General features: G+C 36.0%; 1 protein-coding gene across 1 annotated transcript in view; it reads right to left on the minus strand.

Moving 5' to 3' along the window:
- LOC106651142 (ski-like protein) overlaps positions 1-14841 on the minus strand; it is a 107559-nt gene that overhangs the window by 69937 nt on the left and 22781 nt on the right. The window contains exon 3 of the mRNA XM_023460235.1: positions 2266-2885. Within this exon, the coding sequence (XP_023316003.1) occupies positions 2266-2885 (620 nt within the window). The remainder of the gene's footprint in view (positions 1-2265; positions 2886-14841) is intronic.

The following is a 14841-nucleotide window of genomic DNA, read 5'->3' on the forward strand; positions in this document are numbered from 1 at the left end:
GCGAGTGTCGAGCATGGACCCAACAAGCTCAAAGTCCTATTGTTTGAAGTGAGTTTAGCTAACGAAAGCCCCTTATTGTAGAAGTGCTGAGGGACCTCTACAACTACAACTACAACTTAATTACAATGGTGCTGAAGGACCTTTGTAATTATTGGGCAGAGATCTTAACGTACAGGTGCTGAAGGACCTTTACGATAAGGAAAAGAATTTATTGCGAAGGTACTGAGAGACCTTGGCAACGAATGAAAGTAGATGTTATTGCGGAGGTACTGTAGGACCTCTACAATATTTTGTCACAAAAGTGCTGAAGGACCTTTGTAACAAATGTGTTCTATTGCAAAGGTACTGAAGGACCTTTGCAACGAACGAAAGTAGTTAATATTGTAGAAGTACTGATGGACCTCTACAATATTTTATAGATCTTGTTACAAAAGTGCTGAAGGACCTTTGTGACAAGTAGAAAAAGATTTTATCGTAAAGGTGCTGAAGGACCTTTATATTATATTATAATTATATTATATTATATTATAATTATAATTGGCTTTATTGCAAAAGTACTGAAGGAGCTTTGCAATAAATGAGAGTTGAAAAATAATTGTTACAAAAGTACTGAAGGACCTTTGTAACAGGTGTAAACAATAAATTTAATCGTAAAAGTGCTGAAGGACCTTTGCAATAAGATTTAATTATTTCAATTGGGATAGCTGGGTAACAAAAATAAGTGAACGAGAAACTTACTCTTCGGACACTATTGAGCACCAAGCTAAACGAGTCCGTCGATAGTGTGTAACTGTGTTTATAGATCTCTATGAACTTTGACAGCGCATGAAATAGTTACTGAGGACCTATTGTAACATGTACTCTTGCTCTGTTCGATCTCGAGACTGAACTGATTTCTGCCTCTGTAGAGGCCCGTATTTATATGCTTTTGACAGAGGGCGAAAAGTGGGGACGAGCAATCGTCGTGTTGGACCGTTAGCTGGGCGCTCGTAGTAGTGTAGATTTATTGATAAAAATTAAAGTTAATACAATAAACAAATTATTGGCTTAAAAGTAATATACAAAGTTGCGCTGTGAAATTACTAGTGTTTTGATACTAAATATTTCATGGTGACGTGAAAATACAATGGTGAAAGATCTGTGTAAAAAGGTGAAGTTATATAATAAATATAATTAAAGGTTGTTTAATAGGAATGTTTCTTGGTAGAAGCATTGTGCATATTTTTTGCTGAAGAATTGTTAAGTGTTTTGAAGTGATTGGATTAGTATTTAAGTTGTAACGTGGTTGTAAAAATATATATTTTAGTGATGACTCGGCACATTTTCAGGTTACGCCGAGTCATGCATAATTGATACATCTTCTTGTTTATTATAAACTATAGTTTAGAGGTTCGATCTTATTTGATTTAATTTGAAAGTATTTAAGTGCACCATCGCTAGGTGTTACAAGTGTATATTAATTGTTTAACATATAAATAAAAGTTCGCCATGTGGTGGCATATGGCGATACATGTATTTGTTCTTTAATTGTTAATATTGATTTCATTGTGTGATTCGTTGGGTATGTCTATTTTTCGTGTGCGGGCTTTTAAAAGAAAGTTATATACGTTGTAAGCATACACTTTGCTCACGCCCAATGTTGATTTTGAGCCATCTTGTGTCATCAGCTTCAGATTTAACATGTATTTTTTTAAATTCTCGAAGGCCCTCACTCAATACGTTTTTTACAGTTTTTAAAAAACTTAGCCCATAAAGGGTATTTTACTGAAGACTTGCATTGTACCAAAAATGGCCACCTATAAAACTCTGATCTGAACCTTGCGCACAGTACCAAAGTGTTAAAATAGTAAAAATAAGCTATTTCTAGATGCAAAGGCCTATTCTACAACTTTTTCCACATTTTTTAGGGTTCAAAGTTTTCAATGTTGTGTTCAAAATGTAGATTGACATTGAACTATGACTTCTATCACAATAATGACAAAAAGGAGTGAATTGGTTTATTACTCCTCTCAAGATTATGTGTAAGGCAAATTCAAGGTTACCATTAAGTTCTTTGTCTAAAAATATGTCGGATATGGTTTTTTTATTGCACTAACTCTACGAGACATTCAGTGGTATCCATTCTTTTGTTACAACCTGTACAATAGGCAAATACCTCAGAAAATAATAACAACTGTGTAATATTTTTAAATGGAATAGTAAGTTTTTGGAGCTTTTTATAGTAAGTATGTAATAAATATTTAATAATAAAAAATACTTGCTTACAATTAAGCCGTATAGAGTTTCTTTTAGTGATCCATGGCAAGCATGTAAATACAGAATACTTATGACTTTTTTCAAAATTTTCTTCATTATAAGATGCATTCTGATCTAAAACGTAATCAAAAACTCCTCTACCTGTTAATTTCAAAGTAATATCTGAATAAGAAGAGACTTTACGTTGTGTTTCAAAATACTTGGATGTTAACCCTGTCATTGGTACGTGAGTCACTGGTTTGTAGTTTTTTTTTTCTAATACTCTCATATTTTGCGAAGAATCATAGCTCGACTTTGTTTGACCATTCAAACTTATTCTTTTTCGGGTGCCTCCATTAAACATTGCTTTCACATCTTCCCACGAATGGATTACATCATCAGAAGGGTTACCTAAAAGCTTCATATGCCTTCGCCAAGAATTAAAATTAGCTGCATCTGGCTCGGTGTACTTATCGTTAATATCAATTCTATGAGAATGAAAAATAAATTTATTAGGAGAAAAAAAAATTCCGCAAATAGTACATTTTATGCACTTGGCTCGTGAACTATTATATCTAGAAGGCATAAAAATTCCTTTACATCCCCAAGCACATTCGTGATATACCATAAACGTAAAATCTTCGGGTAACCTATGAAAAAATAAAATATTTTGACCTTGATTAAGTTTATAATATTAAAATCAAATTGAATAAAATATTTATACAACAAATAACTTATCAATCTCTCAAATTTATTGCGTATATAACAGTCAGTTCATATTAATGCAGTTTCTTGTATAGAGTTACAAAATAATTACTTAAGGGCTCAAAGCGGGCTTCAAATCGAAAAGAATTTTATTTTATTTTTGAGTAGGATTTTTTGTCCCTTTTCCATTGCATTTTTGAAACATCAAAATTTTGATCATTCACTGGAATATAGCTGTTCCTGTGAGCCATTTTAATACACTGGGTGTATTAAGTTTTTACTTCTTTTTCGTTTTCTGGCGTTTTACCTTTTTACAAAGTGCACCTCAGTTGTCGTAAGATTCAGAGCATACCGATTGACTTACAGCACCAGGGTCACGTACACTTCTTCAAAACATCAATGGTTACGTTCACGACCTAGGGTGTGGTGATCGAGCTCATAGGTCACTTTCAATCAGTAGACTCATGAAGGAGGTAACAAAAAACAAACTTAAAATGAAAAAAAAATTGTGCTTAAACACAAATGTTTGTGCAGGATGACTTAAGGGCTTATATACACTTTAAATTCAAAATTTTTTTTTATTCAATTTTTGAATAGGATTCTTTCTCTCCTTTCCATTGCTTTTTTTCGAAATTCCAAAATTTTGATTTGGCACTGAGATACAGCTGTTTCCGTAAGCCTTTTTCCTATACTTTACGTGTTAACTTTTTTCTTCTTTTGCGTTTTCTGGCGAGTAGTGTTTTTGGTCACCTGTCGTAATATTCAGAGGGTATCGATTGAGCTTTCTGCACCAGGTTCGCGTACATTTCTTCAGAACATGAATGGTTACGGCCACTACCACGGGTGAGACGACCAAACACTCAGGTTGCTCTGCATGAACAGTTAAACACACAATTTTTTTCATTTTTCGTTTTTGCCGAAATTTGAGTCATAAAAGTACGTTTTGAAAATGATCTATGAGCTCAATCGTCTCACCCGTGGTAGTGGCCGTAACCATTCATGTTCTTAAGAAGTGTACGCGACCCTGGTGCAGAAAGCTCAATCGGTACCCTCTGAATATTACGACAAGTGACCAAAAACACTACTTGCCAGAAAATGCAAAAGAAGAAAAAATTTAACACGTAAAGTATAGGAAAAAGGGTCACAGAAACAGCTGTATCTCAGTGCAAAATCAACATTTTGTAATTTCGAAAAAAGCAATGGAAAGGGGAGAAAAAATCTTATTCAAAAATTGAATAAAAAAAATTTTGAATTGAAAGTGTATATAAGCCCTTAAGTCATTCCAGTTTTTTGCAACATTAAATGTTGAATAACTCGAAAACTATCAACTTGAGAGAAAAATTTCAAGAGACGTTTTCTCTTTAAAATGGTCCAATTGACTTAAAAAATGTATTGCCAGGTCAAAAAACATAAATGTTGACCGCTTGTCTAAAAATATTTGTTTAAACAATGTTGGGCACGTTTTTGGGCCTGGAAACATGCGAATTCGGATTCAGCGGAAAATTTTACATTGGAATATGTAAAAAAACTCGACTAAAAAAATTTTTTTGACCATTGCGAAGCTGGGGCCTGAACTATTTTGGATTACGCAAACGATGATGTGCAATCGTTTCCTGGACAGACGAAAACGGAATTAGGCTGAATGCAGGCAAAACAAATTCCATGCTGTGCGGTTGCCAATTCAATGTTAACGCATTGAAGGACTCTACACCTCCATTGTTTGTCCAGAGAACGCAGTTGCAGACGAGGCATGAGCTGACCACTCTCGGTCTAAAGTTCACACCATCTCTGCCTTGGGGACCTCAAGTCAGTCAAGTCTGAACTTCAGTGTACAACACTCTGTATTCATTGAGATATTACAGACATGCACTGTCGAGACCCCTTCGTAAGTGACTGATCGACTGAATGATCTTCGCGACTTTCGACTACGGCTTATCTGTCTTCTATGATCTGAACAAGGAACAGTTCCTCCAACTGCACAGACTATAACATCATAGTCCTGGCGATCAACATAATCACGTCAGTCGCCTAAGCCCCTGTTTAGCCTGTTCACATTTCGAGCGAATCGCCTCCTACATTGTGCAGCACGCACGCAACCTCCACATGAACTTACTCATAAAGCTGCTCGCACTCGAGCTCTGCGCAACTCATTCGCTTACGCAGCTACGCGACTGATAATGAGTTCATTTATTCCATCTGAATGTCCAGGACTGGAAGAAATGCTGTTCAAATGAAAATCTAGAGTACGAACCTCTACCCCCCAGAAACCGCCTACCTTCCATATAACATCCTTTTTCCAGCGACAAAATGGAGTAAAACAGACGATACTAGAAAATGCTAATTTAAAATTGTCTAGTCGGAAAGCCTGTATTTTCTATTTTTTTTTATGTGAAACATCTATATTCGCGTTTGGTATCAGGGGTAAACCCGTAAAAACCGAGCGTCCGTCCGTCCGAGCGAGCGCAACTTTGATAGTAGAACTGCCTATACAGCGTCGGTTTGCGCTACGCGCTGTAATTGGCTGCCGCGCCAGCTACAGAACTGCTTTCTGCTGCCGAGACTCGACGCGCATATCTCTTTCTCTCTTGCTCTCGCACGCGCGTATGACTGTGTTTAAGTACACACACGAGGCAACGTAACAACATAAGCAACAGCAGTCAGCTTAGCTCACGGGATTGACTGCGTTGAGATATCTTTCTCTCTCTTGCTTATGCGTATCGATAATACATATAATAAGTTTGTGCTGTCTATGCGTAAACGTCGCGAGACTGTACGCACTATCATGCATGTTTTCAAATCTGATATTGATCAATGCATGTATGTATACGTGCCTATAAGTGTGTCTTCTTAAGGAAAGTCGACATTTTTATCATGTTATATTAACATACAACAAACGATAACCGCTCAATGAACTAATTTAATATTTTAATTCATCAATAAATAATTTTTAATAAAAATTTACTTTCGAAGCTACAATTGAAAGTTAAAGAAAATAATTAAAGTACCAGTCACTTTTCGAAAATATGATTTCAAATAAAAAAAAATCAGAGATTGGAGGGGACAACTTTCAAATCTCCGAGACATTTTTGGTAAGAAAAAAAAAGTAAAAAAAACCAAATTAAAATCAGATTAAAAATTGAAAAAATTGAAAAAAATCAGCTGTTTATGAACAGCTGCAAGATGTGAAACATCTTATTATTAATTAAAGAAAATTAAAGAATTTAAAAGTAATCGAACAAGTAAAAGTCGAAACAAAAAAATAAGTAAAAAATTAAAAACAAATTAAAAATTGAAAAATTGAAAAATCCAGAAAAAAATCAATTTAAATAAAAAAATCTAAAATCAAACAAGTAAAAAGTAAGAAAACAAAAAAACAAAGAACATGAATCAAAAAAACGAGAAAATCAAGAAAAATCAAGAAAAGAAAAGTCAGAAAATTCCAACACAAGCATCGATGTTTCACATCTGGTGCGCTAAAGCTCGAGAAACTACTCTGTTTACTTAACTCAATGAAAGGGAACGATTTAAAGACTAAGCACGCATTGATAATGCACCAGATGTGAAACATCGATGCTTGTGTTGGGATTTTCTGACTTTTCTTTTCTTGATTTTTCTTGATTTTCTGGTTGTTTTGATTCATGTTCTTTGTTTTTTTGTTTTCTTACTTTTTACTTGTTTGATTTTAGATTTTTTTATTTAAATTTTTTCTACTCCAATCTATATATGTATTCAACGTATGTGGTTCTGTTGAGCGCGTGCTAGTGAGTAGAAGTCTTATTTTCAAGGTATTTTTATTACCTTTGAATTGCCGTGCGCAGATTTAAGATTGGTTTAAAAACGACGGAGATAGAGCTGTTTAAAGATGTCATCATTATGAAAAAAGGCGTTTTTCGACATTTCGATAAACTGCAACTTTTTTCTAGTAACATGGATCTCTTTGAAATTTTATATAAAAGTAGTTGATTACATGTAGTTTGAAGCCATATAGGTTAGGATCTTGGTATTTGCCTCTATAACCGAAAACGAGGCCCCGGAAATCCGGGATTTTAGCCTTTATAGAGTCAAAATTCATGTTAAATTAAGAGGCAAAACCATTTGGTAATTCCTGAAAATATTGCAAAATAAACATAAAAATCAAAAACCTCATATTCAACGTATTTTTCGACGAGGAATCCAATGGTAACCTTGAATTTGACCTTGAACATAACCTCTAAGCTATTCGCTATCTGCGTCAGCCGAGGTGGGGGAGCTCGTATCGACGGACGCTCCCTCTCGTGTAGGACTCTAGCGTTTTTGGGAGAGAGCGTGATATATCATAGCATTGATTTTCACATTGAAAATGTCAAATCGTTCTTGTTATGTTGTTAAGGGGTAAAGGTATCTAAAATCTCAAAAAAAAAATTTTTTTTTTATTGACTTTTTTGATAGGTTTTTCCTCAACTTTTCAGTGCCGTGATCGGAATTTTAAAATTTTAATTGTACACTGATGTACAGCCTATTTAGTACCGATACTTTTACAATTATTTAGAAAAAATGATGAAACAACTCAAAGATATATAGTTGCCATCGCTTCTCACGAATCTCGAGACTTTCATAAGTCGGTAGCGCCATCTACTGATACTCGTTTTATTCTTTGGTTAGAGTACATCTAGCAGAAATTTGTTTGTTTACATGGCTATAGGTGTACAGTAACGCCACCACTCACAGAACGTGGGTTTCGGCATATTTTCTGTCTCTCTCTGTTTTGTGCGCGAGCCCGGATCAAATGTCAATAACAGTATGCTGACTGCTTCTTAATTTTCCAATGGCTAAAAATAACATTTTTTTAAAAGTAAAAAAAGTACATGTACAGTGAAGTTATATCTTTGCAACTTGACATAGTGTTTCATAATAAAGCTATGAAAATGTTTCAATAGCTTCTTATGAAAATGTGACATTTTTAGCAGTTCAAATTCAAGAAATACAGCAGTACATATGTAAATTGACATATATACATCAGTGTATATGTATGTCACTGTACTTTATATATGTGTATATAACTCTAACATGTATATTACTGTATGTTGCATGTGATAAACAAGATTAGTGATAATTGATCAATTTTGAGTGATTTTATTTCCATTTATAGATCCAATGATTAATGTTTCATGAATGTGAGTGAATAGATAGAGGACTGAGTTCAAGTTCTAATGTGAAATTGTGTATATTTGTGTGAAAAGTTGATTTTCACATAATCAACTTAGTTACCAGTTTCCACATAAAACCCATATAAGCGTATATTAACATTTTAGTACAACTTATAAAATGTAGTGATGAAATTGTCGCATTTGGCTTTGTGTGTCTATCTGGGATATTGAACATTGTCCTTGTAGGTCTAATATGTTGAAAATTCAAGTTGAATTACTGTTTTTTATCGTCCAAAAAGTTTAAAGCAGCCTCAGTGACTTGAGAGTATCATTATGACATAGATTGGTGTATTTTTGTTTTTTTTAACTCTTGGGTAGTTACGTTTCATCTCAAAATTGCTTTGTTGCTGTAACATTCCATGTGAACCGTTTGAGCATACGAGCTGAAATTTTCAGGGATTGTTCTACATGAGAATGGCTACAAACGCAAGCACTTTCAAAGGTATTGGGACAAATGAGCACTTTTTTCAGGCTATATTGTAGCATCACCTGTCATTTTATCATATATATTAATGAATAAATGTGTATATGTGGCTGGCAAATTGTGTATAACTAATTAAAAAATTTGAAAGTGCTTGCGTTTGTAACCACGCATCTAATGATCAAAATAAGACCCCAATGACCATGATTGAACTATCGGTTCTAGCTAGAACCTACGTTACAGGGGTACCTGTCATGTGGGCTTGCTTCAGCGAGGAGGGTTCTATGGTGACTGGGACCTTCATTTTCATTTTCCAGAGTAAAAGACTTTGAAAAAAGAGTTATAAAAAACAGAGTTTTCTCTGTATATTCCAAAAAAAAATTTTTTCTTCATTTTTAAAAATTTTTTTATAAATGTAGTGTCACGTGGGACGACAAGGCCCCACCAGTGACGCGGCGCACTACAATGAGAGTCATAAGCATAGCTCATCAGCGGCGGCAGTATCAGTACATCAAGCGACGAGGAGACTATTACTTAATTAGTTATTTCGCCTTTTATTTAATCCCTTCCCACGTAACACCCTGGGCGCTCCCCTTTTAATTTTGGCGCTAGGTGTGTTCGACGGTGACTGTTGTTTTATTCGTGATCGGTGCAAAGTTTTATTTTTGTCTTTTTTTAACAAAAAAAAAAAAAAACGAGTTCGACACCGCACTCAGCAGTACCAATACACCGTCGGAAGAGTGAATTACAGGGTTGTGAATGTGGCATGGGATAAATCGCAAGCTGCCTATACCATTGCGACAGGTAAGTAGAATTAAAATTGTGTTTAAAATTATTGCAATCAAGTTGCGAGTTGCACGACCCAACATTTTTATGTTTTAGAAATTTTTAAGATTAATTTTTTTTTTATTTAAAATAATGAATGGAAATAATCATAAGGGGAAGGAGTCAGATACTCCCTTCGTGTTGCAACGCGAAGTGTCATTAAATTATTTTTTAGAGGCTTCTGAGGCCGAGCGCAGAGCGCTCATTGAGACACAATATCCATGCTTTGCGGATTTTATAAATCGACAAAGCTCGCTCAATGAGATGCAACCGGACAGCGGAGCTCGAGCCGACGAAATATTAGTGGACTTGGGTGGAAGCGATCCCACTTACGGGCAACCGATAGAAGATCCCAGCAATAGATCGCGTAGCGTACGGTTTCAAAGTCCACTTTTAAATGATAGACCGTTAGATAGTTGTATTAACGCGTCAGATACTGCTCAAGACGAGTTGACGGATCAGCTTGCACGTATTTACAGATACGCGACAGGCGCGAATTTGCGAAAAAATTTGAATCATCCAAATGATCTGCGACAGTGCGGATATAATAGCCAGTCGCATGATCAACGGCAAAGTGCGTATACAAGCCAAGCCGAGTGGGGTCACATTTATGCGCGACAAAGTATGAACCACCCATATGACTTGCGACCGTGCGGATATAGTAGACAGTCCCATGATCAACGGCAAAGTGCGTACATTAGCCAAGCCGATCGGGGGTACAATGCAGCTACGCGTCGCGACTTAGATCCAAGTCATATACGGCAAGATGCAAATATCGACTATCTTGTATACGTATCGACTATCTTGTATCGACTATCTTGTAACGATATTGTAGAACAAATTCCAATATTTTACGGAAAGCCTAATACTTTAAAATTGTTTTGCACGGCAGTCGAAGAAGCGGTTGAACAATTGCCCTTATTCGAGCGAAAAATTGTTCGAGCGCTTCAATCAAAGCTAGTCGGGGAAGCCGAAGACATTGTAGGCAAATTGGTGGATTACTGTAGCGTGGATGAATTACTTCGCGACCTTAGAGACAGATTTGTTAACAGAAACGTCGTGGATGGCCTAGCAATGAAGTTAGGCAACGCAAAACAGCAAGCGGACGACGACATGCGGAAATTCGGGTGCACTATTCGCTCCTTATACGACAACGCGGTGGCGGCATACAGACAGGCCCCCGATATAAGCGCGTTTGAACGAGAAGCTGCAATCTATAGTTTACAGGACAACGTTTTAGACTGTTTCCTATTGGGTTTATGCTAGCCGTTACGAACGCAAGTACGCTTTGAAAATCCGAGAAGTTTAGCAGACGCAATCGAAACAGCTAGCGAAATCGAACGCAAGTCGCGTTATCGCTCCGCGGTTGGCTCAAATATTATTTCTATCGGCTTAATCGGCGTGCCTTTGCACACGGAACCGTCCGGCAATATAAATGCCAGCGACGAAAAACGGGGGGTTTGTCAAGTGTGTAAAAAGCCGGGTCATTCGGCATTAGATTGTTTTAAAATAAAGCGCGCAATGCTCGGATGCGAAATTTGTAACAAGCGTGGTCACGAGGCAAGCGACTGTAATAGCGTGAACGACGACTCGCGTAACGCGTCGTTAAATTCAAAACCACAACGCGATAACGATAACACTAGTGGCAATAGTACCTCCGATAATTGTAACAATCGAACAATTTCTAATTTTAATAACGAGCCACCATCTACGCAGAAGAATAATTGACTAGCAGCGTGTCTGGCTCAATCATCAAGTGCCGGGCACGATGATAAGAAGACAACGCTTCGGGTGCCGATTTTAAATTGCATCGGTGCACAAAAAATATTACCAGCTAAACTGGACCATCCTCCGAATAAAATCTTCAAAATAAGCACAAGACGATATAAAATGACAGAGAACGCTAAAGACAAAGAGAAATTTGTTGAAGAATCGTCATCGGACTCTTTGTATCCGGCCCTAAAATTCGAGGCAATAGAGGAAATCTCGAATGACGGCAACAGCGACGTCGAAACGGACGGCGATGTCAGCATGTTACCGTTGCCGGAGTGTACAACAAAAGTGCAAGCGTAAGAAAATATTGCTGAGATCGTAAACGCGGGCAAAAAACATCGCAAGCCGGTGGTACCGCCACGAGCACCTGCAATACAAGTCGAAAATTTTGACTTGCAACAAACGAAACGCCACAGTGCTTGTGGTGACGATCTTATATCATTTGAAGAAGACCCATGTGACTCGACACCTGCATCGGCAAATGCGCAGTCATCGGTCGAAAATAATAATTCGCAACCTAAAGCGGTACCGGAGTCAATATTAGACTCCAACAATCAAGAATACGTTAGGCGCTCTTTCCCGAAAATCGTACAGAAAATTTTCGACAAATTGAGTATAGATTTGCGCAAAAATCCTGTCTCCAATAGGTGTGAATTGCAGAAAGGTATCTGGGAAAAAGACTCGGATAAAGAAAACTCTCAAAAAGTATGCGAAAAAGCTCCCGAACGCGGCACATCAATAAGCATTATGTCAATATCGCAAGACATTGGACAATCAAATGATAATAATTATATTATCCCCGCGAAAAATTTTGATACGTTGGCAGACGAGCGAGAGAGCTTGAATAAGCCGCAGACGAAGTCGAGTGAGCATTGCGACGCCAAAATCGTAGAGCAACCGGAAAAATATCGCTGCGCTGAGATGATGCCATCGGTGCCCTTGCCGATTCCAACACACAACAGTATACCGCAAGAAGCTCGCTATTACAACAGCGATAATACATCGACGCGTGTCGAGTCTTCTATTACGCATCTCCCAGACAATCAGTCGCCTTCACGAGAGATAGCAGACGCACGAGATCATAATACCTCGGTGCGCGACACAGGCAGCAGCGTACTGCAAAATGCTTACGTTACACATGTGGCGGAGGAAGCCAAAAATGCGCAACAATGTCACGACAACGCGGCACTTTACAAATACTTTGTAGCGAAGCCGAGACATCCTCGCGATAAACCTCCTTGGTGTGCTATGGCTTAAATGGGCATTAGTTCTTTTTTTTTTATATTTTTTTTTAATTAGCAACTTCGGTCGTGGAACGATCTGAAGCTGCATAAAAAGAAAAGAGAGAAAAAGGAAATTATTACATGAATATACATATGAGGAAGGATAGTTTATTTATGAGATAATGTAATGATTTGATGTTGTCTTTGAGCTGAAGAGTATGACAGGCCAATGTGTACCTTGCAGCTTGGTTGATTGCGAGGCCATTGGGCCCCGTACATATTAATAATTATATTTTGTTATAGGAAAGCAGTTTGTTATATCAATTGTTTGATTAATGATAGAAGAAGAAGATAATTAAAGCTTTGGGTGACATATAAATTTTATTAAATTTTTAAAAAAATGAATTTAATTTTTTTGCTTTATGTTATAGCTGTAGCTGAGATTGAGTGCATCATGATATACGATATGGCTGACGCAGCTGAGCATAGGCGTTGCAATTATAATGTATATGAATTATATGTGGGTAAAGTTACCTCGAGAGCAGGTAGAGCATCCGTGCATCGGATTTGCCATACCGGCGTCCGCGGTTAGCTTTTATATGAAATTAAAGTAAATATTTTTTTTTTAGTTAGAGTTTTGAATTTTTATTTTGATATAATAGTTGAAATTTGAGAGATCTGGTGCGATAGTGAGTCGACCGAGACAGATCGATGCATTTGTTGCGATCGATGCAGTTAATTTGCTACAAGTTAATTAATTTGATTTTATTTAAAGTTTTTGAATTGCTTTTGTATAGTTTGGTTATATTTTTACGCTTATGTGCAGTTGTAGTAGCTAGTCATATCGATTATTCACCATGGACAGCCGAATAAATTTGTTTATGATTCTAATATTATCATCAGTGCATAGAATACAAGCGCGTTGTTTGTATATGTACGGACCAAGCACACTGAATTTCACATCCGTAATGACGTCGACGATCGGGTGCTACGACGTGCTGGCAAAAACAGAGTCTACATTCAACTTCTGCAGCACCTTGCCTATAGATCGACGATTTTTTTTTTTTTTTATTTATTAATTAAATGAGAATGAAGACATACCGTACAAATATATTGGCCTATAGATTAAAATTATAGTAAGCAATGCTAAATTGCAATGGAATGAAATATGAAAAAAAAGAATTAATTAGTAATATAGTCAAAAGGTAATTAAGCCTATGGGAAAGAAAAGTAAAACAAAAAAAAATCTTGAAATAACGACGATTATTGATTATAATAATTTTGTTAAGTACGTTAATGGGCTTCACACTATATACATTATTTAGATATTTATTGAAAAATTAAAAAAAAAAAAAATATATACATTGAATAATTGCGAAAATATTGAAACCGCAAGTCAAACTAGTAATGACATTAATGATGACTCAAAGCTATACGTAGCACTGGCAATCTTATGGAATTTCAGTTTTTACATTTTGATTGAAATTATATGTTTCTCGTAAACGGAAAATAAAATGAAAATTATTATGATTTAAAATATTATTTCATGGCAAGCGCATCAAGCGAATAAGCACAAAAGTTATTGAATGAGCCACGAAAAACGCAATGCCTGATAGCAGCAACGTGTCAATTGAACACAGTATATAATTGTACGCCGCACGTAGTATAGCGCACACAATATATACATATTATATAGCGCAACACAGCGTACGTAGCTTATAATGCAACATAAAACGGCTCATCAAAACTATAACTTGGCTACTAAACGTGTGGTATTGCAATCGAACGGCCAAATGTATCTCACATGAACATAAGCCTATGGAAGCGTTTGCCATGAAAAGAAAAAACTATTTTATCATAATGGCTGAAAATAAGTTTATATGCGCCGTGCACAGGAGACAGTACAGTAAATTTTAATGAATTTCATTTGAGTGAAATAATTTGCCAGCCTGCGGACGGCAATGAGTTATAAGATAAGATGCATATTACATAGCTGATTCATAATAATATTATTATTGATTTCAATTATTAGTTCAACTAGAATACACACGCATGTACCAACTCACATACACATTTACCCAAAGAACAAATGCACACGGATGTTAGTAGAGAACCCTAACAATCACTGCAAACAAATTTACACTTATACACTTGCCCAAGAAAAGAATTAAAAATTATTTTATAGCAAAAGCTATTAAATAAAATACATCTTCAAGTAAAAATAATATTATTAGAAAAAAAGATTTAAAAAAAAAAAAAACCAATAATCACCGTACATTTTATTTATTACTATTAAATTAACAGAAAGAAAAAAACAAAATTTTTTTAAATAAGAATGTTAATGTTATTATTGTAAGCCTGACCGCTCGCAGGCCAATCTAAGCTTAAGTTTTAAGGAATAGTTATAATAGAAGACAATGAACAAAAGACCTACTGGCATTAATCAAATTTGTAATCGTTTTTATATATGAAT

This window comes from Trichogramma pretiosum, unplaced genomic scaffold (assembly GCF_000599845.2).
Source record: "Trichogramma pretiosum strain Unisexual culture from Peru unplaced genomic scaffold, Tpre_2.0 scaffold83, whole genome shotgun sequence".
Lineage (NCBI taxonomy): Eukaryota > Metazoa > Arthropoda > Insecta > Hymenoptera > Trichogrammatidae > Trichogramma > Trichogramma pretiosum.